Raw genomic sequence first — 26,184 nt, forward strand, 5'->3', positions numbered from 1 at the left:
GTATGTAATACATGCATTCCTTTAATCACATTTATATAAATGGACCAACACTATGCTTGAAGGACAATGGCAGGGATTATTTTGCTTAATACTTGTCACATATGTTTTACTTCTTCTAATGTTGTTTGCTCTGCAAATATCTGTTCATATTGTTTTGGGGAAGTATTCGCCTTACGTCAGGCTGTACAATAGTTTCGTACAATAACCTGGTTTGTGCTTTGCTCGATAGGAAGACCGTCCCCGTTCCCTTGTCTCCACAGAGAATATTTTGGGTCTTTACTATAGCACATCTCCAAATCTGTGAACTATTTGCTCTGTGGATTTTATCATGAACAAAAATGTAAAACAACTGAACATCTGTTAACAATTTTCCCTAACCAGATGTATAGATACATTTTTATAGCCTACAGAAAAGGGGTAGTTCACACATTATTAGTTGATAGTGATGCAGCTTTTTTGTGAAATGAATGAGTTAAGAATATATTGTTATGATTATATTAGAGGTTTGCCCCAATTTTGCCAAGTGTCATCGGAGTAACCTTTTTATTTATTTATTAGAAGCCCCAAGTTATCCATAATTATTGTTTAGATAAACAACCTTAAGGATGAAGGCTGAAAATTCTCTTTCCACGGATTGAATTCAAATGCTTTTTTCAGTGTTTTTTCCGGAAACTTGAGAGCAGTGCAGTAGCCACGATTTACTGATGAGCTCAACTGATCATTGCCAGGCGCCATCTACTCAATGATACGATTTGAGCTTACCCAATACCACTGCCAGATCCACCAATACCAAATTTACAGATTTCTGCGTGGCATTCTTCTAATTTACTACTGATATTCTTTATGGTTTCATGCTTACAGACTATGAATGCTCTGTAAGATTATATTTTTTGTTCTCTGTTTTTGCCTGTCTAGACACAGATGTTAGTTGTTCCAGCATCAGTAACAGAGATGAGTCCTGCTTGTTCTCAGAGATCCTCTGGGATCTACTAAAGAGTTTAAAACGTTCCTTTGACAAGGGAGAGATGCTGTCTGTGTATGTTAGGTTAAATTGGCATGGTACTAATTTTTGCTGCACACACAATCTTGTGGTTACGGCAGACAAAAGGCTTTGGTTGGGTTTTTAATTAAAAGTGTCTGTACAGCGTAAAGAATGCTATGCAGACATGTAGTTATGTCACTAATCATTTTATGTGTAGATACGTAAATGGTGATTTCATTGCTTTACTCACTTTTATCTTATTCAAAGATTCCATAATTTTATGCATATTGTCATTTTATTTTTTTCTTCAGAAAAGTACATTATATGAAGTTATCTCGTCCCTATTTTTTATTATTTAACTATCCAATGAGGGTTGATGACGTGTAGTCAGAAAGGGGGAGAGAGGACTTCAGGGCAGGAATTTCATTAGATAATGCTAGACTACCAAACGGCACAATCTATAAGAAGCTTAGATCATTACGTTTAAATTTGGCAAAAGAAAACCGTGATGTGTGTCCCCATTCCCACCATCAGTAGACTATAATTTAACAAAGGAGAAGACACACTTGTCCATCTTCCCTAGCTTCTGTTGGCATCTACACACTTGTGTTCATTCATGTAAATACAGTGGAGAGGTAGAAAAGGTTAGTATGCTAATACAAAGGTAGACATGTTCATTCTTTAAAACCTAAACTTATGATATGTATGATATACTGGAGTGTGCACCTGCATCTCATGGAGGAATAAATATCCCATCGTGGAAGCTGCTTACATACAGTATCTCTTAATGGCAGCTTAACAAGGTGTGTAGCAAAATAATGTTCCAATAAAAATAGCATCAGTAGATTTATTAGTGGCTAGATTTTCTTCACTGTAACATAAATTATAACTAAAGAGTCCCTTTAATAACATTCCGTACAATTTGTATTCTGTGTATATGCTGCTTCCAAATATTCATAGTCTCTCTACATCTCTCTCAAGTAATCTGAATGTGCTGGCTGCGGTTTACCAATTTAAAGGGTGCGTTCCATGGAAAAACTGTTTTTCGTTAAGCATTAAATTCAGTTCTTTATACAGCAAAGTAGTTAATCATTGGAGGGGGGGGCAGTTTTTATTTCATTTAGTTCCAATAAACTTTCTCTGCTCAACCATCACACTGAGGTGATCCTTTGTGGCAATGCCAATGAAGTCTGTTTCTACGTAGTACGGCTGATGGCGCCGAGCATGGGATGTCTGCGTCGTAGATTGGGCTAAGATAGCAGCTAAAACAAATGAATGACTAACATGCAGCTGTCTAAAAAAAAAATGACACTGCAAAACTAGAACTTTTAAGAAACGAAAATGGCACAATATTTTCCTACCTTATATTAATGTGGGTACTAGTAATAAAAACTAATTGTGGGAATTCCCTTTCAAGAATTAAAATAACTTATTGAACAATCTCAACATGCATAATTTTCATTTGCTTTGGTTTCAATGCATTTCCACACATACAGAAGAATACAAATAAATAATACATCTAGTGTCAAATACTCACATTCACTTACGCTTCAGCTAGGTAGATTGATAGATTTTGGCAATTTGGGTTACAATGTTTGTATGATGTATGGTTCTATGGATTCTCTAGTACCTTTGGGAACATCGGTTTTTGATACAGGTTCTTATAGGATTCTCTCTATCAATCAAAAAAAAAAATGTCTTATTTAATACAAAATTATTTGTTTCATACTTTTTGGAACATTCCCGAGGTTTACCCCCATGCTCATATTATATTGTTTACCGTTTATGACTGAATAAAGTATAGAATATGATACGCTTGTGGTATCTTCATATTATATATATAGTGTACGTTTTTTTTTTTTACTTTTTCTTGATGTAATGGGATTCTTGTGAAATCTTTCTTTCTTTCAATGACTGACAAGTTTTCCTGGGTGTTCAGAACACAGTTTTGCAAGTAAATAGGCGCTTCTGCAAAGTGGTGAAAGCGGAGCAGTCAGCACGTAAAGAATTACTCTTTATCCAAAGCTCCCCATGTGTCATAGTATTTAAATCCTTGAAATTTTGGCAATTCTATTTCTATGATTTTTCTAGATTAGTGTATATAATTTGCTTTTGATTTAGTACCCACTTTTTAATTGTTTCTTTTCTCTTTACAGGACTTCAACGACTCATAAAAGCGGATTACTGCTGCATTTCTGGTTTCTTTTTATTTTTGTGACGTTTTAAAAAATATTTTTCCTGAAATATTTTTTTGCTGCCCTCCTATAGTTTTTTTTTTGTCGTTTTTAATTACTGCCATGAAGAAATTTGCGTATTGTAAGGTGGTCTTGGCCACCTCGTTGGTTTGGGTCTTTTTGGATATGTTTCTGCTGCTGTACTTCAGTGAGTGCAACAAATGTGATGACAAGAAGGAGCGAGGCTTGCCTGCTGGGGGTGGTGAGTTACTTCAATTTTTTTTTTCTTTTCCTACGCCCTTTTTTTTTTTCCCCCACACCCTTAATAACTCAGTGCTTTTATTTGTTTATATTGCGTTGCTTTTTCATTTATTCGTTTGAATGTGCCAGTGCGTTTCCAGATGTGCCTGAAATGACTGCAGAATTAATCACTCCTGCACTTTTTCCTGTAACTTGTTAAGCTATAATATTTCTTTGGGTTTAAAGACATGAAAGTAAGCAAATTCCATTCCTCTCTTACCTCAAGGCTCAGTGTATGCGCTTTATCATTGGGAGCCATTGCTTAGCTGTGAAATACAACATTATGCATCTTGTCTTGAAAAACTTGATTTTCCTTTTCTACTTTGAGGCAATTAGAGTACCTATGACACACTTTGATTACTCGGTACAGTTTCTGAGTACCCATGACGCACTTAGAAACTTCCAGTCCACAGACTAGTTAAATAAGTTAAGTTTATATATATAAAAATTACACACACACACATTCTTTTGGCACAATTCCTCAACTCAGCCTTACTTGTTACCTAGTTTTAGTTGTTAAAGTGTGTTTCTTTCAAGACCATCAGTTGAACTGGCTGCTATATTTATATATATATATATATATATATATATATATATATATATATATATATATATATTTTTTTTTTTTTTCTTTTGATTTATGTTCTTTGTATGCCTTTTTTCCCCATATGCCATAATATAAATATTTACATTTGGTAGACTTTAGATCCTATTTTAACTTCCTATACTTTGTGTTAGGGAAGGTTAAAATGAATGTGTCCCAAGAGCTTGGTGCATTCTTAGAAGACCTTGTGTCCTAGACATTAGAAATTATGTCATAGGAAAATGAACACAGGGTGAATGTAGAACTTTCTCTTTCTACATTGTTATTGTACTCTTTGTGGACTGTACACCATTTTTTTAATGTATCTGATGAAGGTCTCAATATACCATATGGCAAAGACCAGTATACCGAATAAAGGATTTACAATAGTATGTGATGATCCAAATTCAAACAGTTCTGAAGCCTGAAATTTGTGTGGTTTCTAGCCATGGAAGCCTACTGGCCACAGAAAATCTGAGTATTAAAAGTATTCCGTAATTTAAGATTCTAATCCGCTTTTACCTTTAGTAAAACATAATCTGGTTTATTATGGTTTATGACCCATGTGTATAAGCTTATGTTTAACTATATTTATATTCTAAAGCACTTTGAACCTGTCATTCAGTTGAAAAAGCTGTATCTCCAAAAAAAAAAGTCGACACGGTGTAATTACTGTAGGGAGCAGCTGGCGTTCCATCCTTTGAAATGTGTTGAACAGCAGGTAGACAGGTATGCCACAACGTCTACTCAATTCAATTTCATATAGATCTTACAGATATTTTAGCAATATATTTTTATTTTACCTATTCATCTTCCTTGTAAGAAATCGGTGGAAGCTTCAGCCTTTTGTCGAAATAAAAGCGGGACAAGTCTATGCATTGGTATCGGTGGCCAAAGTGGGTTTCTGTTGGCCACATCCACTCCTGTGTGTTAAACCAATGCAGCGGACTTAACCCCTGCCATCGGTGGCACAAATCTCCAGGCGTTACTTTAATGTTCAGTATCTTGTGGCTATGTAGGCTGTACTTAAGAAGATACCATCATACATGAAATAGCCGTCTGTCTTATTAACCGCTCTTTCATTAGCTACACTTACAGGAGGCATAATGCAAATGGTGTTCATTTTACTAAAACACCTCTAGTTAAAGGGGGGCTCCCACTGTTTTTTATATATATTTTTTTCCCTTTGTTGGTGGCATTGGGTAGCTTTGTAAGTAGGCTACATGTGCTGCTGCCAAACACCCCATTTTGCTGCTTGTGTGTTGCAGCCTACAATCGCGATGCCAATCGCCGAGACGTTTCACGTTGTGAGGGCTAACTTATCAAGTACTAGAGAATATTTGTAGGCATTTTACATTCTAGTAAAAGCATTGTGTGTATATTACTTACAAAGTTATGTATGAAACAAAAATGTTGGGAGTTCCCCCTCAGTCTTGTTGCCCCCTAATCTGTAGTGTATTCTTTTTCCATCTATGGTAACATACCGCTCTTTAATAATAAAAAAATAAATGCATCAAGCTAAAAAAATAACAGGCACATTACTATAATAACCTAGGACAGCAAAGACAAACCGAGGCAACTGTAATTTTCTTTTACCTATTCTGAAAAACTATAATTTCTGGGAAGCCGACTGTATTAACCGTAGCTGTGAATCAGACGTGTTTGTAATACTTTATCCCACAGTCATGCAAATGTTAGTTTAATTGAACATTTCCACAATGCCTCTTTTATCATTTTTATTTAAATACAGGTTTCCCTTACTAGCTGCTGTAAATATATTGTATTATATTTATATATTTTTTTTGTTGTTGTTGAGCTGTGGGTATGTCCGTTCCTTTGGTTTCTGGAGATCTTCGTGCCGCTGCTGCTTTACCTCCCCTTGGGAGATGCTGTCATCGCTCTCTTCCCTCAGTCTGCGCTGCGGAGGAATTTCTGACAGGCTGCATCTGTCTCTCCAAGACTGAATTAAAAAACCCCAAACACGTATATATAAAACAGAAACCCAAAACGCTGTAAAATCGGTGCCGCGCCAGTTTGCGTCTGAGATCTTTTGGAGCTCTTCTCCCCCCATCAGCCTGTTGCTTTTTGGTCGCCAGTAGTTTACAACATGTCATTTTTCACCTGTTATTACTCGTGTCGGCAACATCACAGGTTACCTTGGTAACCTGTTTTGGATTAATGATTTTGAAGGCTGGAAGTAAGTTTTAAAAACCCCAGGGGGCAGTTTTGAAATGGCATCCGAATTATACAGTCGTGTTCCTGGAAGATCGCAATACAAGCTTTCACGGAAATGAAAATGTTTTTTTTTTTTTTTTTTTTTATCCGTTTGCTTATTTTAAGTATATTTACATATGAAGTGTGTGAATAAAGTAAGTGTATCACATGAAAACCTTTTCCTTTCAAAGCTTTAGAAATGTATCATAGAACATATGCTAATGATGAGGAAGAGGTCCATGGACAGTGTAAAGAGGAAACTTTACTAGCAGGTCCTAATTTCTATATTTGTACGTTATTTCCTTGCGCCGTTTATTTTGTTGTAGGTTAAAATCCTGCCGCTGGCGCTTGCTCATTACTCAAGTGAAGCCTCCTTCGTTGCACAGGTGATGAAGCTTAGACAGCAAGGGCTTCTTGGGGGAATTCTGGCAACTGCTTCTTTACCGCAGCGTAGGACGGCAACGTCTCAAATGCATTGCAGTTCAGTAGCATGGGAGTTAACAGAACTGTAGACATGCCTGCATTCTCCAGTGTTATCAGCTGGCTCCATTCAGGCGTACCAAGAGAAGATGAGCAGCGAGCACCAGTCTGCCCTCACTCCGCTACGCTCATTGGCATTACCTGCTTGATTAACTCTTCACGTCGGCGTACTCTCTAGCTGTCTGCACCCTTTTATTATTTAGCTCTACGTAGTACTAGGATAAGAGTAACAAGGTAAAATGATTTGCTAGTTACTTGACTGAGGAATGCTCTTGAGGTCTAAATAAACAGGTTCCTTCTGAAATGTAACAGCTAGGGTGTGTGTTTTTTTTTTTTGTCGACCCCTTTTGATAAATAAATACACGGAGCAGATTCCCGCACATGTTTTCCCCAAACATACTGATGGATGTGTACCAAACACCTTTTTTTTTTTTGTTTTTTTTCCTGATACCTCCTAAAAAGATTGTTGTTTGAATCCATAGTCATACATAAAGACAAATTGCTTTAGATTGCTGTCGTTAAAGGGTAAAAAAAGGACTTGAAAGGTCGATTAGTAAGTAGAATAAGAACAGGTGCAAGGGTCGAGCATAAAGAGCCACGAGTAAGAGTATAACATACTAAAAAAAAAAAAAAAAAAAAAAAGCATTACATAATACATAGGAAATGTGAAAACCGATGGTTCCATTAAAATCACTTTTAAAAAGAAAAAAAATCCCAGGGTTTATTGAGAGAGAGAGTTTTATATTTATAAGGTGACTGCTCTTTAGGAAGATACTTTTATATGACCGCTCCTAGTTTGAATTGTGAAAATGATTTGACCTGCAAGGCGTTAATACATTTTATAATTGCCCTGTTGCATTTTAGCAGGATGGAAAGAATTATTTTGCTGCAGGTTTAAAGAGTTGGCTACCGGCTGTGGAAAAAAATGTCATCTCCAGCGCTTTTTATGATAGAAAAATGTGAATATTATAATTTCAGCCTGTTTATTTGGCTTGCGTACGGTTTGTATCCTAATCCATTCATTCATTGAGACAATGACATCAGATGTCAACAGAAGATACATTATTACAGCTTTGAGACTTTTATGTCCAACCAGAGTAGGTAGCCAAATGAAACTTCGTAATGGGCAGTGAATGAAGGCACATTGTAACTCGAGATTCTGTTATTCACAATATGAGGGGTGTATATCATCTCAGAGTAGATTTTTATTAGTTAAGAATAATATATCTATTCTCATTAGCATGACTTAGCATGACTTACACCAGTTACTTAGTTCCACTTAATATGATGGTATATTTTTCTGCTGTCCTTGGTTCCACTTAGACCTGGCCTCCATGTAACCTGCTAATTTCAACCGGACACTTACCGACACACATCTTAAAGCTTAATTACTGGAAACCTGCCTTTTTTTTTTTTTTTTTTTTTTGGGAACATGACATTGATTAATGATGCAACCAGAGCAGTTACTGTATAGTCTGTACCCAAACCCATTGTATATGTTAATGTTGTGTAAAAGTACACAAAGACCTTATATGATGGAAAAAGCTCACTACAATATAAATATATATAAAAATTACTTCAAGAAAAGAGAAAAAAAAAATGAAATTTTATACTCTTTTATAAACTCTTACAATCATATTGTATATAAGGGATGAATATACCTTTTTATGTAGATTTCTTAAGGTATAGACAAATATGCGTGATGTTTACCCCCCGTTTAAAGAGCGTGTTTGAGCTCTGGTAGTATATCCAATCTAATCTTTCTGTAATCACAGCAGGGCTCACTTTTGTTATTTCTAATCCTTGGATATTTTCTTGGAATAATTTTCCATTTTACTCGAAGCTGTGTCATTTACTGATACAATGATGACATTGAAATCCTTTTTTTTTTTTATAGAGAGGTTTGCATATTTTTACAGATGGCTTCATCTATCAATACATTAGTGATTTCTCTGTCCAAATGTTTGCTTCTAATCATTTTTGTGCTTTTCAAATATTAAAACCATTTATTTTTAAAACTAAATGCTTCAGGGGCTGTTAATTCCCTGTGATGTTACCACCCCTTAAGTGCACCACTTGGGACTACTTGACCTTTTACAGGCTGCACAGTCTAGAACAATCTGTTAAAATAAATAATTTTGTATCTTGACTGCATACAAAAGCTCAGCCCGGGGAAGGCAGAGTGTCTGCACATAATGTGCATATAAGTAGATTTGTGTCTTATATTTCCTGATCACTCCAGGGAAAATAAATGTTCTTTTTGTGAAACAGTACTTCAAGGGTGGAGGAGAGATCAGTCCTTTTCCTTGAATTTTTGATTTCTAGAACTACAATATTTGTTTCATTGGGCAAAGCTTTTTCCTTAACTTGGTTTTTCATCCTGTCCATGATAAATTATACCTGCTAAGAGAATCACAACTTTACCCAGGCGAGGAACGTCTGCCTCCTGAAGGATTTTGGTTAATGATGGATTTGAGGTACTGTGTAATGGGTGGTACGCCTTAGCCGTATGTCCAGATGGTTTGCGGAAAATGCCACACACAGTTTATGGCAGTAACTTTATTGCAGAATCTCAAATTTTGCTAGTTCTAAGCACTGAAAGCACTTGGCAGTTTCCTTGGGTGGAAAATAAATCTGTACTAGCCGTAGTTCATATATTTCAAAGAGTTTTGTCCCATCCTCCTTACATGAAGGATACGTGAATAGCTGTTGTGTATTGTAGGCTTGCTAGCGGCGCGTTCAGTGTGACCACTCATTTTTCTTCTAGAACAGCAATTTACGTGCATATATAACGTATATGTAAATCTAAAATATATGTCTATATATCTTATAGATGTATGCGTTTGCTAAGTATTTAACACGACGCAAAGATGAACAGAAAATGTCTTACGCTTTACGTTCTATACATTTTGAAACTATAATCCAAAGGTTAAAAAATAGTTTACATTTCTTGACTTCCTAACGTATTTCAGCATTACACAGATCTTTCCCCCTTTAGCTAAACTCACCAGATACTACAATTAAATTCATGGGGCATGAGTATAGCGTGTAGTCGGTGATCTTAGAAATGTTGAAAACAGGGATGTGTGGTCATTTTAATCTCTAATAGTAGCCATTTTTTCTTCCCTAGTTAATATAGTAGACTTCAAGCAGAACCTAGGAACTTCTTGATTTTCTTTAACCTCTTAATGGTTTTTTTGGGGGTGTTATGAGTCGCATCACTCCATGTTGGTTTTGTACTGTGAGTAGAAAGATGTATTTCAACCATAGCATAGTACAATGGGTAGATCTGACATAACAAGTAGTATATAACATACAATAACAGGTGCAAGAGGGCCCTGCTAGAGTGGACTTACAATCTAGAAGATTCTGGAGTGTTATACCGTAGGCCCATTCATGTGTCTAAGTTCATTGGTGCTGAACGCCGTGAAACGCACAGTGGATTCGTACACTCTTGGCAGATAGAAACGAGTTTGTGTCCGTTAATGTGTCCTCTGATATCGCTCACCTTTAAAACCAACAGGACCGTTAGGGCTTTGTCACTTCTGGGTAAACATCCTCCTTGTGCAAACTATATCAACATATCTGGAGACATGTGTGATCGCATGGAAGACTGCAAATTAAACATTTTTTCCCCTTTACTTTCTTGTCTGAGGTCACACTAATCCCTAGGAAAATGTTAATAAACCAATATTTGACCAGGTAACCTGAGAAGGTCTGTCTCAGCTTTGCTTCAGAATTCTAGAATGTGATCTTGCATGTTGGGGAAATGATGCAGTTGACGGCTGGTTCAGGTATAAGTTCTGAGGTTTAGAGTTACTGTAGATTTCTGTTGATAAAGGCTTTTACATCCGTTGGCGCTTTGCTCTTTATTAGACACTTATCCTTAAGTATTCATTTCATTTTTCATTTTTTTGCTGCCTCTGTCCTTAACCTTCCAGTGTCAAGATGGAGTCGTAACAGGCATATGATTTGTACCTCTGGCTACCTATTATAGGGTGTGTGTTTTGTAATGATTTACAAGAGGCTTCACAATATTGATAACATTTCAACAAACACGTAACTTATTAAACATTAATATATACTATTGTGGCTCAAAGTACAAGTGTTATAAACCAGCATATAATATTCTGCGGGGAAAAGAATAGCATAAACAGCTTTGTGATCAGTTTTCTAAAATGTGCTAGGGATCCCTGTTTGTTTTATTTTTTCGCACACCATGGTAGTTTTAATGGTGAGATTTAATTTCATAAAAATGCTCACCAGTTCTGCTAAGTGTCCTTTGCATAACTCCAGGCCAGCTACAGTTACATAATTTCTGTTGACCTTGTGAACCACGAAAGCATTTTATGTGCCTAATTTTATTATGCTTATTATATGATAGAACGGAAGAATGAGTTCAATGTGTTTGATAAGTTTATTAACTTATTAAACTAGTTCTGGTTTGACAGTTTCCACAAGCATGCATAAATAATGGACATATTCACATGATCATACAAAGGTCCACTTTCAACAACCTGATTCAACTATGCATTAAGAAGATCCAACTTCGGTCATGTTATTCCGATGGAAACATCTATAGAGTTCTTCCCATACTCGGCTCAGGGCCCTTTTATGATGCATAGTGAGTTGAAATGTTTAATGGCTCCAGAATCTGCGTTAATCGGTGTCTGCACTTAGGAGACCCCAGTGTACAGCCCTGCACGGGACCGTTTTCTTTATTCTGCTCCCGCTGAATTTCTAACCATTACCGCCAGCTCCCCGCAACGTGTGTGCCCGATCCCGCCAGCTCCCCGCAACGTGTGTGCCCAATCCCTTCAGCTCCCCGCAACGTGTGTGCCCAGTCGTAGATCACTTTCTAAGCTTGTTTAATCAAGTGACTTGCCTGGCCCGTCATTGGACGTTAAGGGGTTAATGTATAAAAGTTTTCCTCATGGAAGATTGGTGGCAGGTCCATCAATTCTCTGTCCTTAAATTGTCTCCTTCCGCCACACCCTGACCTTACAAATGCTGCCTGATCAATAGCGATCAGCACTGAAGTCCCCTGAAAGAATATTTCTCTCCTTGAGCTTAAAATAAACGCTTTATAGTTGTATACAGCAATGTAGGTTAGCTTTGACACAAAGCTGGTTATGTTTATTTGGTATATTTGCATCCCTGGTTTAAACACCACACTGGGATGACTCTTAATGGCAGTGCTAATGAAGTCTGTTCCTCTATAGGCTTTCATTAGTCAATGTGTGTCTGGCTGAATACACAAAGATAACAGATACAAAAGAACTGATTTAAAAAAATAAAACATTTTTATTTTAATCTAATACTTGTGACAATAGTAAAATGGGAATTTTCTTTTAAGTATAAATGGAATAGGGTGAATACTCATGCAACGCTCCGGTTCTTGGAGTGAAGGTGGCTCCTTCGAGGGGAAGAAAGGGTCTCCCAAAAAACTACCACCAGTCACGACACGGCACAACAGTCTGAGCAAGAGAACCCTTTATTGGTACTGGACATGCTTTGTTATAACCATTTTAGGACTGGAAAGGGAGTTTACTTAGAAAACAGCAAAGGATTAGCATAATTAACACACAACATACTAGCAAGGGATTGTGCAGACAACACCGGCACCAGACTTATCTCCTCGCACATTCAACAATGGTGAATACACAACAGAGGTAAAGGGATTAGGGAAGTAATACATAAATGTGGACTAGACAGCGCATGTGTCTCAATACACAAAGATTTAACGAAACTACAAAATGTTACAGTCCCAATAATAATCTTAGGACACATGTTCTAAACAAATACACAGTAATGTATACATAAAAACATATCAACAAGGGTATAACCAGAATAGCTACATATTAACAGTACCATGTGCAGTTACAGATACCTTCCCTTGTGGCATGCAAATATTACTTACATTACATCTCTCAACAACATTGCATCATTTTTTTAATTTATTTTTTTACTTTATAGAATTAAAAATGAGATTTGGGGAAATACAAAATTACAAAGCTGAAATTCAAATGTGACCCAAAACCAATTTTATTGCATTCATTACTAGCTTGCTTGAACATTTTATTATTTTATTATTGACCTTTAGTAAGCGCTAACATATCACTTAGCACTGTATAATTTAGTAGGGGGCAGTTAACAAGTACATTAAAAATAAAGTCCCATTTTTAAATAGTTTTTTCTAGGAATATATTTCCAAGCGTTAAAAATTATAAAAATTCTGGATTAAAGCCTCTTTTTTTATGTCTCTTTTTAGCAATCCCTTGTTTTCTAATATGCAGTTTTTTTTTGGGTCAAACTATATACTCCCACACATTTAACCCTTTACAATAATAGTGTATGTATTGCTATTATAATCATTTTTATTGCACATCTTGGACCTATGACATGTGTTAATTTCAAAGCATGTCTGATTAAAGGCAGTTGAACAGCCCCATATCGTTATTAATCTGTAATTAAAAGCTCTGCAGCCTTTCATTAAATGTCAAAATAGATCACATCATATTTCTAAGATGGCATATCTGAAGGCAATTGATGAGCTGTATACTTTGTAAGAGAGGTCTCCTGGGGCTTTTAACATGGCTTTCATTGGGTTTTTTTTCTTCCCTTTTTTATTTTACTTTATTGAAGTGACCAGCAGTAGATTTTTAGATTTCTGAGGTTGACGTAATGCATAATAATACATTTAAGCCTTTACTATTTATAAATACTAGCATATTTAAAGCCGTCACATTTCCCAAATCATTAGTTTTCCATTTCAATAAACTAAATACATGTAATCTTTTTTACAGATTTAAATAATCCCATCTTCTATATTTATGATAAGCATCTCAAGTTTTCTGTTCTTAGGGGCGTTATCATTTATTACATGCTATTAAGTTATTTGATCTATCCTGTTTGGTGGCATGTGATTGGTTCATGCCTCCTTTGTGAGAGAGGTAACTTCAGGACAGTAAACAGACTAGGTACGCTAGATACCATTTGTCTTGGATCTGAACTTCGCTCAGGTCAAATAATCTTTTCCCCTTAAACCAAGCAGCTCGAAGTCAAATATCTTAATGGGAAACCTCTCTCTCAAATTCATTTTTCCTCGCGCAAGACCCTACTAAAATACTGATCAATTTCCTTGTTTTCGCCCATCTGGATTATTGCTGGCCTCCCCATCCCCTGCCTTACACAACTCCAATCCACTCTGAACACCTTTGCCACACTAATTTTCTTATCCCGTCACTCTCCATCTGCTGCTTCACTTTGCTCGTCTTTCTACTGTCTCCCTATATCCCATCGCTTCTCCCCACCATCAAGATCTCAGAAGACGTTCCACATGACCCATGCAACCGTTGAGTCTTCTTCACCCAAACAGTCTCCTATCTTCCGTCTCATTCTCTCACAACCACCTAATAGAGTGTAAGCTTACAAGAGCAGTACCTTCTGATTTTGTAACAATGTCTTAACGTGTATATTAAAAATAGAAGAAGGCTCCAGGCACGCAGGGGTTCCATCAGACAGATTTATTGTAGGAAACAGACAACAACGTTTCGACCTCACGATGAGGTCTTTATCAAGTTGATAAGTACTTGATAAAGACCTCATCGTGAGGTCGAAACGTTGTTGTCTGTTTCCTACAATAAATCTGTCTGATGGAACCCCTGCGTGCCTGGAGCCTTCTTCTATTTTTGATTTACTGGGGAGCTGGCCCTTCCTGGCACAGCTAAGCACCTGAGTTCCTGTGGGGAGTGAGTGCAGATTCCTAATTCTGGTGACTTAACGTGTATATTGTCAATATTAATTTTATTAATTTGCCATAGGAATCTGTTGATTTTTAATGTAAAATGTAGTGTATTGGTAACAAAAGTTTAACCTGTAAGCAGTTTTAAAAAATGTCTTATGATTTGACAAATTATGTAAGCTAACATATCAAAATAGGTTTAAAAAAAGTGAATGTTACAACATTAGTTAAATTACACAGCATCTGATTGTGCGTCCATTTAATATTTTTTGTTTAGCTTGAATGTTCTGTCGTTAAACCCACCTGGTGTCAAAAGCCAAGTGGTCAATGTAATTGAATTCACTTAGATTGATTTCCTGCCCAGTTTGATGACTGTCACATCTTGAAAGTCCTTCATAGTCTATCAGCTTTGATCTCTTGTTCACTTCTCTTGTTTTGTGGAAAATATATTTTGCTAGAAAAAAAATACACATATATTAAGGGCCTAAAGCTAGAGTTGGAAGTCTTTTCCTGGTCAATATACTCACACTGAGCTTCAGCCTGTATGCGATGAAATGAAAATACAGTTCTTGTTGCGATTAGTTATTTCTCCTGTTACCCAATCTGCATTTTGAAAGCTACAATCATGAAGTCTACTGATTTGAGATCCTGGTGAAATTTGCATGTGTGAGCACAAACAATGCACCCGTGATCATTTGTAGTTCCATTTAGTACCTCAAAAAAGTGAACCTAAGACATCCCCTGATAAATGTGTACCTGTGCGTAAGGAAGCTGTTCATTGTCAGGTATTTTGCCTGCGCCATGCTATTTCCAACTCCCTGAACCTGCATGTTGGCCAAAGCAGGTCTCTTCTGGATGCACAAGTTCTTGTGCACGGCCGGAAGTTGTAAAGACTACTGCTGAAGGGGTGGGGGAACTCAAGACGACCTTTGCTTCCATCAAGCGTAGTATTTGGTTCGATGCGGCAGTAGCGTACTCGCCAGCCTTTCTACGCCCTGTTCTATTGGGGACTGATGATCCTCCTCAATGCACAACATGACTGTCAGAAGTGTGCCTTCTGGTTTAATAGTTCAATCTTTGCATTCTAATGGCATTCTGTTACAATGTTTTTTTTTTTTTCCAATGCATAACTATATTGTATAGCTCTGTGGAATATGTATCCAATATTTACGTAAAATAAATAAGTAGAGTAAGGAAAAATGTAAGGGTGGTAATAATGTCTTCTATCCCTTTTTTTAAAATGTAAAAGGATTAAACCTTAACTATACCACTGACACAAGGGTGTTTCACATTGGCTCTCTATTTTAAAGGATGGTCATGCCCTTTATTCTTTAGTTACCACTGAGGGAGTCAACTGAATGACCTCCATATGTCCTCTACCCAAGTGGCTGGATACCATTAGTTTCACAGATAAATAGCGGATGCCTTATTTTTACAAAAGCAGCAGCAGCTCTGTGATCAAAAGAAACAGACATGGGTGTTCCTTTTTTCCAGGCTTTAATTATTACACTTTATTTAGTACTGTTATTCTTCCGTTAGTTTACTCTCCGCCACAATACCTGCAGGGTGTGAAGTCGAAGCACAGACCTACACGTGTTTACTTTCTTCATCAAAATTGTATTTAAAGTTCGGTAATTTGCGTTATCAGACAAACACTCATTAATTTGGGGTTAGAGTCATAAACGTCCTTTTTAATCACATGATATAATGCATGTTCAAGACCCGAGAATCGCTTCACTGTATCTTAGCTACTTGCCAGACACTAAAAAGTTTCACATTTTAAAAGGAAGCACAGATGGCAGGAAATACACTCACTGTATGTATGGGTCAATTTTCAGCATGATTTATATGACCGGATAGACAAAGCAAACTGCCAGTTTGGCTTTGACATTTATTTTCCGATTGTTTTTCTTTTATTTTTGCGTCACGGCATGCTAATAAGACAATTTGGCTGTGGACCTCTTGGCTGAAGCACCGAGATAGACTATAATAGTTAAATATCAGTAGATGTTAGGATCTTGGTTCTACATTATCAAAAAGATTTTAAAAAGCTAGTTTAGTAGTTTTTGTTTGATGCACAAAGTTTGTGTGAATTGCCTTCAAGGGGCAGGCATCAAATAGGTCTGAGAGGCTGTCAGAGGTGGCATCTTCTGAAGATATTAGAAACAAGGACAACAGCACCTAATCGGTTTGTCTTTGTCTGTCCTATTTTAGTCTTGTCATACCCCTTGAATATATGTATTGTATTAAGTGCAGCCTAAATTGTTGGCATTATATAAATAAAAGAGTAAAAATAGCAGCTTTGTTCTGCAGTGGGACGGCCTATCCACGACATTGTTTACTATAACATTTAGTAGAAATTATGTGTATGTTCTTTGAGTTTCATTGCTAAAATGTTTATTTTAATTTGAATTACAGTTTGGAATCAGGGCAGAGTGATGTTACCATGTCATGTCCCTTGTTGTGTTGCATACCAGCTGTTTTGTATGCGACGTCGCACATCTGGGGTGCCCCATTTGGCCATCCATGTGAGTGACGGTACTTGACTGCAGTCAGCACCGAACTGGAATGAAATATATTCAGGAAGCCTTAGGAACGTGTGTTTTACAGCAAATGGAGTCATCAGTCATTTAAAAAAAAATGAGAACAGAACAACAAACACTAAACTCGGCAGGATGCTTCCCAGCCAAAGCTGTGTAGATGCAAAGACAAAAATAATGCAATAAAGCCTTATTTCTGATACAAGTCAGAATAGTTCAATTTGCATCTGGTAATACGGTAATTATTTAGCAAAATGCAAAAGAAATAATGTGCATCATCTCAGAATGGCATTGAGCTCCTACTAAGAGGATTGACCCCCCCCATAGTTACAGTGATTAATTAGTATTAAAAGTCAAGTTTTACAATCATTTTTTGTTTGGTGTTTTGATTCCTACTATACTCCTATATTGTACACAACTCATCTTTGTTAGGTTATTTCATTTGACAATGAAGTTAAGTGATATTTCACCTGCCAGGTTTGTAGTGATGCTCCACTACAGCCTTCTTTCTTATTGTAGGATCCTACTTTCCTAGGCTACAGTTTCACATGGTGTTTTATAGCTGACCTTTTAGACACCGCGTGTATAGCCTGTAGCACAACGTTAGGACAGTGACTAACTGTACAGTTCTAGTCGCTTTGTCACTACCTTAACACTTTGCTATAACTTTCTGCGTGTGACTATACTCTCAACCTATTCTGCATCCCGATATCCTGATTGATGGATTATTATTGTGCTATTGTTCCGATAATGTCTTTGGACATTAGAATGACACGTTCATCTCCTGAAACAACAATGATTTCATTATAATCACCCCAATTACATTCCTAACCGTGAAACCAGGACTACATTTTTTCATAGGCAACATTACAACTGGATTACACTCCTTCTCACGACACGAAAGGTCATTTTGGCTTATTCACTCACTGAGTATCCCACTGGAAATGAGTGTCTTACTGTGTGATGCCTCAGTCTGTCTATCTCCATTTTCCCATCCTACCGCTGCTATCTGTTTAATAAACATTTAATTGGTTTTATATGTTAATATGTTCCTTGGCCTCTATGACTAACTTGCAGTAATCAGATCTATGAAGTAAACCTGTATTTGCTGCTTAGGTTAAATCAGTTGAATATGTGATTCGTTCCTCTCTACAAGTAAAATAGTGACATCTCTAAATGGTAAAATGAAAATGATGAATCCAAAGCAAAACACAGCCATCTTGCTAGGAAAGATACTATCATGACTCTATAGCATGAAGCTTGCACTTTGTAAATTACCCTATTTGCTCGATTATAAGATTACTCTGATTTATAAGACGACCCCCCAAAATTTGAATATTAATTTAGGAAAAAATGAATATAAGACTACCCTATAAAAGAAACAAGTTTTACTAGTAAATATTCATATGTAAACAATTTTTCATTGCATTTTTTTGTTCCCTTTTATTTGCCAACCTGCCCACAGTTATGCATATCTGCCATTATATGCCACTCTGCCCCCCAGATGTGCCTTGTTCCCCCCTATATGCCACTCTGCCCCCAGATGTGCCTTATACCCCCTTATATGCCACTTTGCCGCCAGGTGTGACTCTTGACCCCCGACTTACCAGTGCTTCCCTAGACTTCTCCTCGTGCTTCAGATTCCTTGGTGTGTAGTGGTGGCGGCCGGTGAAGGTCTGTGCGATGCGCACAAACAACCTCTGCTGCTGCTGACATTTCTGCCGGGGCTTCTGTGAATAAGCACCAGAAGGTCATGTGATGCCGGTGCTCCATCATAGAAGCCCCGGCAGCAGCAGAGGTTGTCTGCGCGCATGGCACAGACCTCCACCGGCTGCTGGAGAGGAGGATCTGGATCCCCTGCAGCGCTTCGGAGGATCTGGATCTTAATCTTGTAGTCACACCGCTATTTGAGATCTGAAAAAAACTCTGAAAAAAGCTCTGAAAAAAACCTTGTCTTATAATCGAGAAAATACGGTAATACCTTTTCTAGAGTTGGCGTAAGGAATAAATCTCTATAATGAGTTCTTATTTCTTATCGTTTACCAAGGAATGTGTGTGTATGATTGTAAGAACCACGGAAAATTCGCTGAGGGAATGTTTTAAAGCGTCAAAGAAAATTGTTACTGCCTGTAAGAGGAAAAGGAAAGATCACATATTATAAATTCATGTTTTCCATACAGTTTGGGTATACATTCCCTTTAATGGCATGATAGAGGTTTGGTAACCCAGCTCATTGACTAAATGTCTATTGTTAATAATAACTTGTATTATCAAGTTCTAACAACCTCTCATCTAGTACCCATGTCTCTGCAGGGCTGCCATCACAAATCTTGGTGCCCAGTACAGGCAGTTAAAGTCCAAGCCCCTATGTCACTCCCATTGCCTCACTCATTGCCCACCTTATGATCCTCCCATAAGCACCCCTTATGAGAGCAAGTTAAAGCCTAAGGTTAGTGCCCCCCCCCAATAACGTTCAAACTCACACTCGCTCACTCAATGACCCACCCATTCTAACACTGTACACACACGCACATATGCATATTGTTTCTCCTCCTCTCCATCTTATACACACGCTTTAACACTATATTTTGACATAGACATGCTCTAGCACAGACTAACTTTATACACAGAAACACACACCGCTTTGTCCCCTCCGTACCCGATTCCACTAGAGCTTGCTTTGTGGAGTTGCCATTCAAGTGTCTCCCTACTGCTGTGGGGTCACGTAATGCACGTTACGTGGCCCCACTGAGCACATTGGCTACCATGCCCCCACAGCACCCCTTCTCAGCACTGTTCTACGACCAAGCAGCAGGGCCTAGCCCAAAACACGATTACCGGGTGTACCCTCCTGGTGGTGGCCTTGTATCTCTGCATACTTCATTTTGCTTTGCTGTACTTTCCAACTGCATGTTCTTTGCCCTCAAGCTAATTAAGCTCTTAGTGACCCAAGTCATATGACCAGGTAAAAAATGTCAGCTGCTTTTTGGTGACTTCATGGAAACGATTTTTTACAATGCTTATAATCAAGAGAGTATCACCTGCAACTTGTTTAGAACAACTGTAGAAGTTTCTTATGAAACTGCTCTGTCCCAGAGTCAACATATAATTGAAAATTATTTTTTATATATTTTAGGGGCTCTCTGTTATGGTGCAAGGGCTAATATATATACAAATCTGTAGTCTGTATAACTGTTCATTCGATTTTGGCCTTTTGACTTCTCTCCTTAAAAAACGGAAACACCTTTATTTATGTTCATCTTAGGATGTGAGAAAGGATCACTGAAGAACAAATCCTTTTTTCCCCCCAGGCAACGAGAAGGTCTTAATAATTTATCCAGTATAATTCCAAAGCCCACAGCAAGAAAGAACAGTTAAACGCTCGCACAAATCCTATCACATGATTTGTTTGCTGAGCTACGGACAGCATTGAGAGGAACAAAAAATAACAGACTCCTGTAACTGCAATAATTTCCTTGTGTTATATGCCTTTGCTTTAATTTAAATGAGATATGTGTAAATATTGTTATGTATATAATATATATATCAGGGCTTGACAAATTTGTTGTGAATCTAGGCGCCAGCTAAAAAAGTTAGGAGCCAGGATTTTTTTTTTAAACTAACAGTTGGTTCGGAGTGATCTGATCATCATCAGCCCGCTTACTAAAATCACAGTATTTGACCTGGAAGCACCCTGGACTTTCAGGTTAGTGCTGGTTTTTGTTGTTGTTGTGTATTTTTTTTTTATTTATTTTTTATTTTTTTTTATTTATTTTTTTAACGCTTTCAATGCTGATGTTCCATTGGAGCACAGCATTGACTGATATTTAGTCAGCACAAGCTTGTGGGGACAAATGTTAACCCCTGCAATGCCACAAATGTGTTATACACAATTGTGGAATTGAAGGGGTTAACGCTGCACTGTTGCTCTCATGGAGCGATGGAGCGATCAGGCAGAGGGGGGTTGTTGGGGCTGGTCTCCACACTCATGTGGAGACCGAAGAACCCTCTCCCCCTGTCCCTGAAGCTGCCTCTGGCAGCTGGGACGCAATTGCTGGTCTATAGACCAGCCATTGCAGGGGGAGTCTCTTTGATGACTGCTGTAGGCTTCCATGCCTACAGGAGTCATCACAGGGCTTGTGGGGGCTCGTTTTTGCTGTTGCTGGCAGACCACCAGCAGCAGAGCCCCATACAAAACGGGAATTAACCCCTAAATCGCGGCATTGAAGGGGTTAACGCTGCACTTTCGCTCTCATGGAGCGATCAGGCAGCAGGGGGGTGTTGTGTCAGGTCAAGTACCCAATCAACACTCAACCCCCTTTCCTGAAGCTGCCTGTGGTAGCTGAAAACACGATTGCAGGTTTTCATGCAATCACGGTTTCAGCCTACAGAATCACTCCGTGGGAGTGATCTCAGGCTCCGGGGCGGGCTCTGAGTGGCTCTGCTGTGCTGACAAACACCTAGGTGCCAGGACAAAATTCTGAGTCGTCATGGCCACCTGGCGCCTGGGATTTGTCGAGCCCTGATATATATGTTGCCCAAACATTGGAAGTTTTGGTTATAGAACAAGTAAATACATGTGTTTATATGTGTTTTTTTTTTTTTGTTTTTTTTATTGACACTACTAACATATAGTTACTGTTACCATCACAGTTACAGAAACAAAATTTTGGCCTTTTTATATTCTTGTATTTCATTGCCAATAAGGATGCACCGAAATTAAAATTCTGGACCGAAACCGAAAATTCAGGATCTACTTGTCCGAAACCGAAAATGACCCACCCCCCCCTTAGAAGAAAAAAACCCACACTTTTATTAAATATAAGTAACACACTAAAATTGGACAAAAAATAATAATAATAATAAACTCAAACCGTAATTAAACTCCTGTAATGCCCAGGCGGTCAGTTTATGTTGGAATCTGAGTGATTCCAGCATGTGATGATAGTAGTCAGTGTGATTTAATGACACCATGTATATGAAATGTGTGATATGACACTCACTCCTATCATGCCCAGGGTCCAGCATGTACTAGGCATAATATGAGTGTGATTGATGTTGGTTGCTAGTACAGCAGCCAGTACGTGCTGGAACCTGGGCTTGATAGGAGTGTCATCCTCTCCCAGAAGCAATCTAGAGCTTCCAATAAAGGTTCATTTTCATGACTCCTATCATGCCCAGAGTCCAGCATGTACTGGCTGTCTGGGCATGATAGGAGTGTGATTGCTAACATCAATCACACTCATCCTGGAACTTGGGCATGATAGAAGTGTAATTTCTGTTAGCTTTAGCTACTGTGGCTGCTTGTGCATGATAGGAGTGTCATTGCTATAATACATGTATATGCAACATCAATCACACTCCTGTCATGCCCAGGCAGCCAGTACACGCTGGATCTTGGGCATGATAGAAGTGTGATTGCTGTTAGCAATCACATTTCTATCATGCCAAGTCAGCCAGTACATGCTGGAATCTGGGTATGCCTGGGCATGATAGGAGTGTGATTTTCGGCCACCGATATATCGGTGCATACCTAGGATTTGTAGTAAAAAACATACCGCTACAAAAGGGGAAGAGGGCCCAGCTCAATACCTTGAATTAGCTTTTCAATTAGCTAAAACAGTGTTAGAAGATTTTGACATACATTAAAAAACAGAACTACATTTTTGTGTGCTAGTGTGTTCCATTAAAAAAATCTGTAGTCTGCATATATTGCAGTGCTGCATACAGTATCAATGGTTAACAAAAAAATAATACTAAACTGGGTCTTCCCCTTTAAATTTACACTAAGCTTGAGCACATGCTTGGGACTTTCATGAACAATCGTGCCTGGGCAGCAGTAACCATATGGTAAGAGTAGAGCTGGTACTCTATGAATGCTGTGCTTCATTGGGCTACATTTTTCAGTATCCATAAGAGTGGGGTGCGCTGTGTAAGGGTCAGTATCAAGGCTTAAGAGTCAGAACAGCTTTGTTCTTGTATTATATCAGATGAGAGATAGCATTTAGTTTTATAAATCCTTTGTGACTTAGCTGTCAGTTATACATTTTCTTGAGAAGCATCCATTAACACGACAATCCATCTCTGCACACAATACCCTTTGAAAAATAAATTATATAGAACCATTCCCAAATGAAATATCTATTCCTTTCAATGGTTGAACTCAAATATTGATCCCGAAACTCGTGGTGGCTTGCCAAGTCAACCTTCATTTTCTTGAAGTTTTTTTTTTTCTCATTTCACATTCAGAGTGTAGTGTTGTGGAACGTTTTGCGAGATGGCATTTATGACGCTATGCTTCGAAAGTGGTAGTTTAATTGATGTTACTACATAATTGACACAAAAGATCTGGAACCTTCTATTAGACTGTGCTTGTATTCAGAATAACTAGTCGATACGATAAAACAGACATTTATTTGCAAGACAAAGACCATGAAATTGACATTGAAGATATTAACTTGTGCTGATGCTTGAAAAAAATCCCAGTTTTTCTTTCTAAAACTGTGGGTTTTGGACAAAGTTGTTAGCAGGCAGCCATGAGTACATGTCTATGTCTTCCATGTTATTGTTGAAGAACTCAAGCTCTAAGACATACAGAGGTCACAGTAATGTGAACTATGCATGTTGTCAAACAGCAATAGCTAGAGTGCTACCCGTTTCAATAAGGTTGCAATCCATCCGTGGAAAGGCTTGGTTGGGGGGGCCCTAATTCTTCAAACGGTGCTGACCCACTTGCATAGAGTCATGTAACTTGATATTGCATGCCTCTGCGGTAGTAGCGTGTCAGCTCTCACTATGGATCTGCGCGTTAGGAGGGTGTGTGGATGTCTGAGTGTGTTGGAGTTTGTGTTAATTATGGGGGATAAAAATACATGTAATTTACACATGTGTATAAAATGCCCCCTCTCCCTGCTTTGTTTGTGATCATAGGGATGACTATTATGCTCAAGAATAAAACAGACATTACTGGATTTCTTGGCCTTCTTTGCTGTCATCTAGTAATTTGTAAGGCCCCCTGATGAAGCCGGCTTGTACGCCGGTGGAGCGTGTGTTAGGTGTTTTATAGCTCCTAGCTGCACCAGTTTGTCCCTCATACCTTCAGCTTGATTAAAATGTGATTGCAAGACCCGTAGGACTTTATTACCCTACTAAGCAGTGGGATAACGTATGCTTTGGTGTCATGGTTTTTCCACTAGATAGCTAAGGTAATAGTATTGAAAAGGTTGATGCTATCCCCTCCCCCAACAACCACCATTAACATCAACTAGATGGGCCGAATGGTTCTTATCTGGTGACACATTCTGTCCTCTAATGAAACACAAGAGCATTACTTAAATAGGAACTATATTCATATGCACAAAATCACATAAACAATATTCCTTAAAAATATATTTTTTCTTGTACGCTTATACATCCACAAACGAGAGAATTATCATTTAGTGTTATACCTTGGAAACCAAAGCAGAGCTGCAGCACTGCTACAGAACCGTATCTTGCATGTCTTAGTTTTGCCATACTGGGAGAATGATTCTTGATCAGGAAGGAAATGGCTACTAGTCTACATGGTGTTATCCTCCAGAGGAGCGCTGCGATTTATACGTGTGGCCGATATCAATCATATGCAGTAATGGATATGTCTATTGCTACGGCATAGGACATAAAAGCTTCCATGATTTACTCTTACAGGGTCTTTAAACACACTGGTTCACTGCACTTATTAAAATGTTATATTTATATGTACATACACACACCTTCTCTATGTTGAGTTACCATCATAGAGCCCTACCGCATTCTTCTTCAAAGAAATGTACAGGTCTCAGTGCCTATCCTCTTCTTTAGGAGCCATCCTATTGTCATTGTCTGTTTCGTATATCCCTGTATATTGGCCATGAAAAGGCTAGGCAGATCCATTTTACAACCTTTACAGCACGGTTATGATATCCCACTGTCTTGCAAAATACTGTTTATTACTTCAGGGGTCTTGAAACATATCTTTCAGGAGGGGAGCAGTGTCACGTCAGTGCTGTAAGAAATCTGCCCTACGCTTTGTGTGCTACAATAATTTCCTTTAATGTAAACTAGCACATGACCCCTTCAGCTGACGAAGATAGCCTTTGCTGTTAACAAGGCACCTATTTAGTTCTTCACCTAGATACCATGGAGAAGTGCTGCTTCCAGCAACATGGGATGGAGATCCCAATTGATCCAGTAATACTCCAGGCTTGGCCAGCAATTTGTTCTGCATCTGTTAGACATCATCTGTCACAGTTCGGTCTCAGTTTGTCTATTGAGCTGATGGAGAATCCGAAGCTAATTTCTGAGATAGTTTAGTTGAATAAATATTTCCATTTAAAGGGACACTTTAGTGTCTGTGTGCAGCTCCAGAAACAATTACCAATACACGTTAAAGTTCTTAATATGTGTTCGTTTTGTACTGGGTTTGGCCGCTTGAAGCTTATCACTAGATAGAACGCACTTCCGTTTGAAATCGGTGGGAATGCTTCTTGCATAGGTGTGAACAAGAACAGGAGGTGATGGAGAATCCGAAGCTACTTTCTGAGATTGTTTAGTTGAATAAAAGTCATCTCCTCAGTTTCGTGTGACGTTCAGCCTCTGATGAAGCATCATTCTTGCGCCAGCTAGCATGTTTTGCAAATGAAATTGCCATATTTGCCACTTAACATTTCAGGTTATCTGAAATCCTTTAGATGAAATAACTAATAGGAAAAGGGAAGGACTACTTTAAAATGTTAAGATGATTAATTGCGTGGATGAAAATGGGTACCGTGTTCAGACGATTTGTGACACTCCTCTATTAGTCATTCTTGAAATGAGAGATTTCCATGGGCACACCTACAAGCAGCTGGCAAAAATAAAATGCCTGCTTCTGTCTCTGCTCACGATGGAAGTCATATAATTGCCCAACTCCTGATGTCTTTTAAGAGCCTCTTAAGTTTCTCTATAAACATTCATTGCTCGACAGTGAGCAGAATGTTAATAAGAATTCTCCCAGCTTCAGAGCAGACATGGTCATTTGAAGGGTGGCATTTTAGTAGCGTATGATATCTGGGATTCTTTTTACGGACGTACAGTCAGCTCGCTTTTTTCCTAATGATGGAGTGTACCCGCTGGACTCCAGTGCTGTCGTCTTGACCTCCTGCATGGAA

General features: G+C 38.2%; 1 protein-coding gene across 1 annotated transcript in view; it reads left to right on the forward strand.

Moving 5' to 3' along the window:
* The window catches only part of GALNT1 (polypeptide N-acetylgalactosaminyltransferase 1), an 88,965-nt gene that overhangs the window by 4,354 nt on the left and 58,427 nt on the right, over positions 1-26,184 (forward strand). The window contains exon 2 of the mRNA XM_053468269.1: positions 3,139-3,418. Within this exon, the coding sequence (XP_053324244.1) occupies positions 3,280-3,418 (139 nt within the window). The 5' untranslated portion in view covers positions 3,139-3,279. The remainder of the gene's footprint in view (positions 1-3,138; positions 3,419-26,184) is intronic.

This window comes from Spea bombifrons, chromosome 5, assembly GCF_027358695.1.
Source record: "Spea bombifrons isolate aSpeBom1 chromosome 5, aSpeBom1.2.pri, whole genome shotgun sequence".
Lineage (NCBI taxonomy): Eukaryota > Metazoa > Chordata > Amphibia > Anura > Pelobatidae > Spea > Spea bombifrons.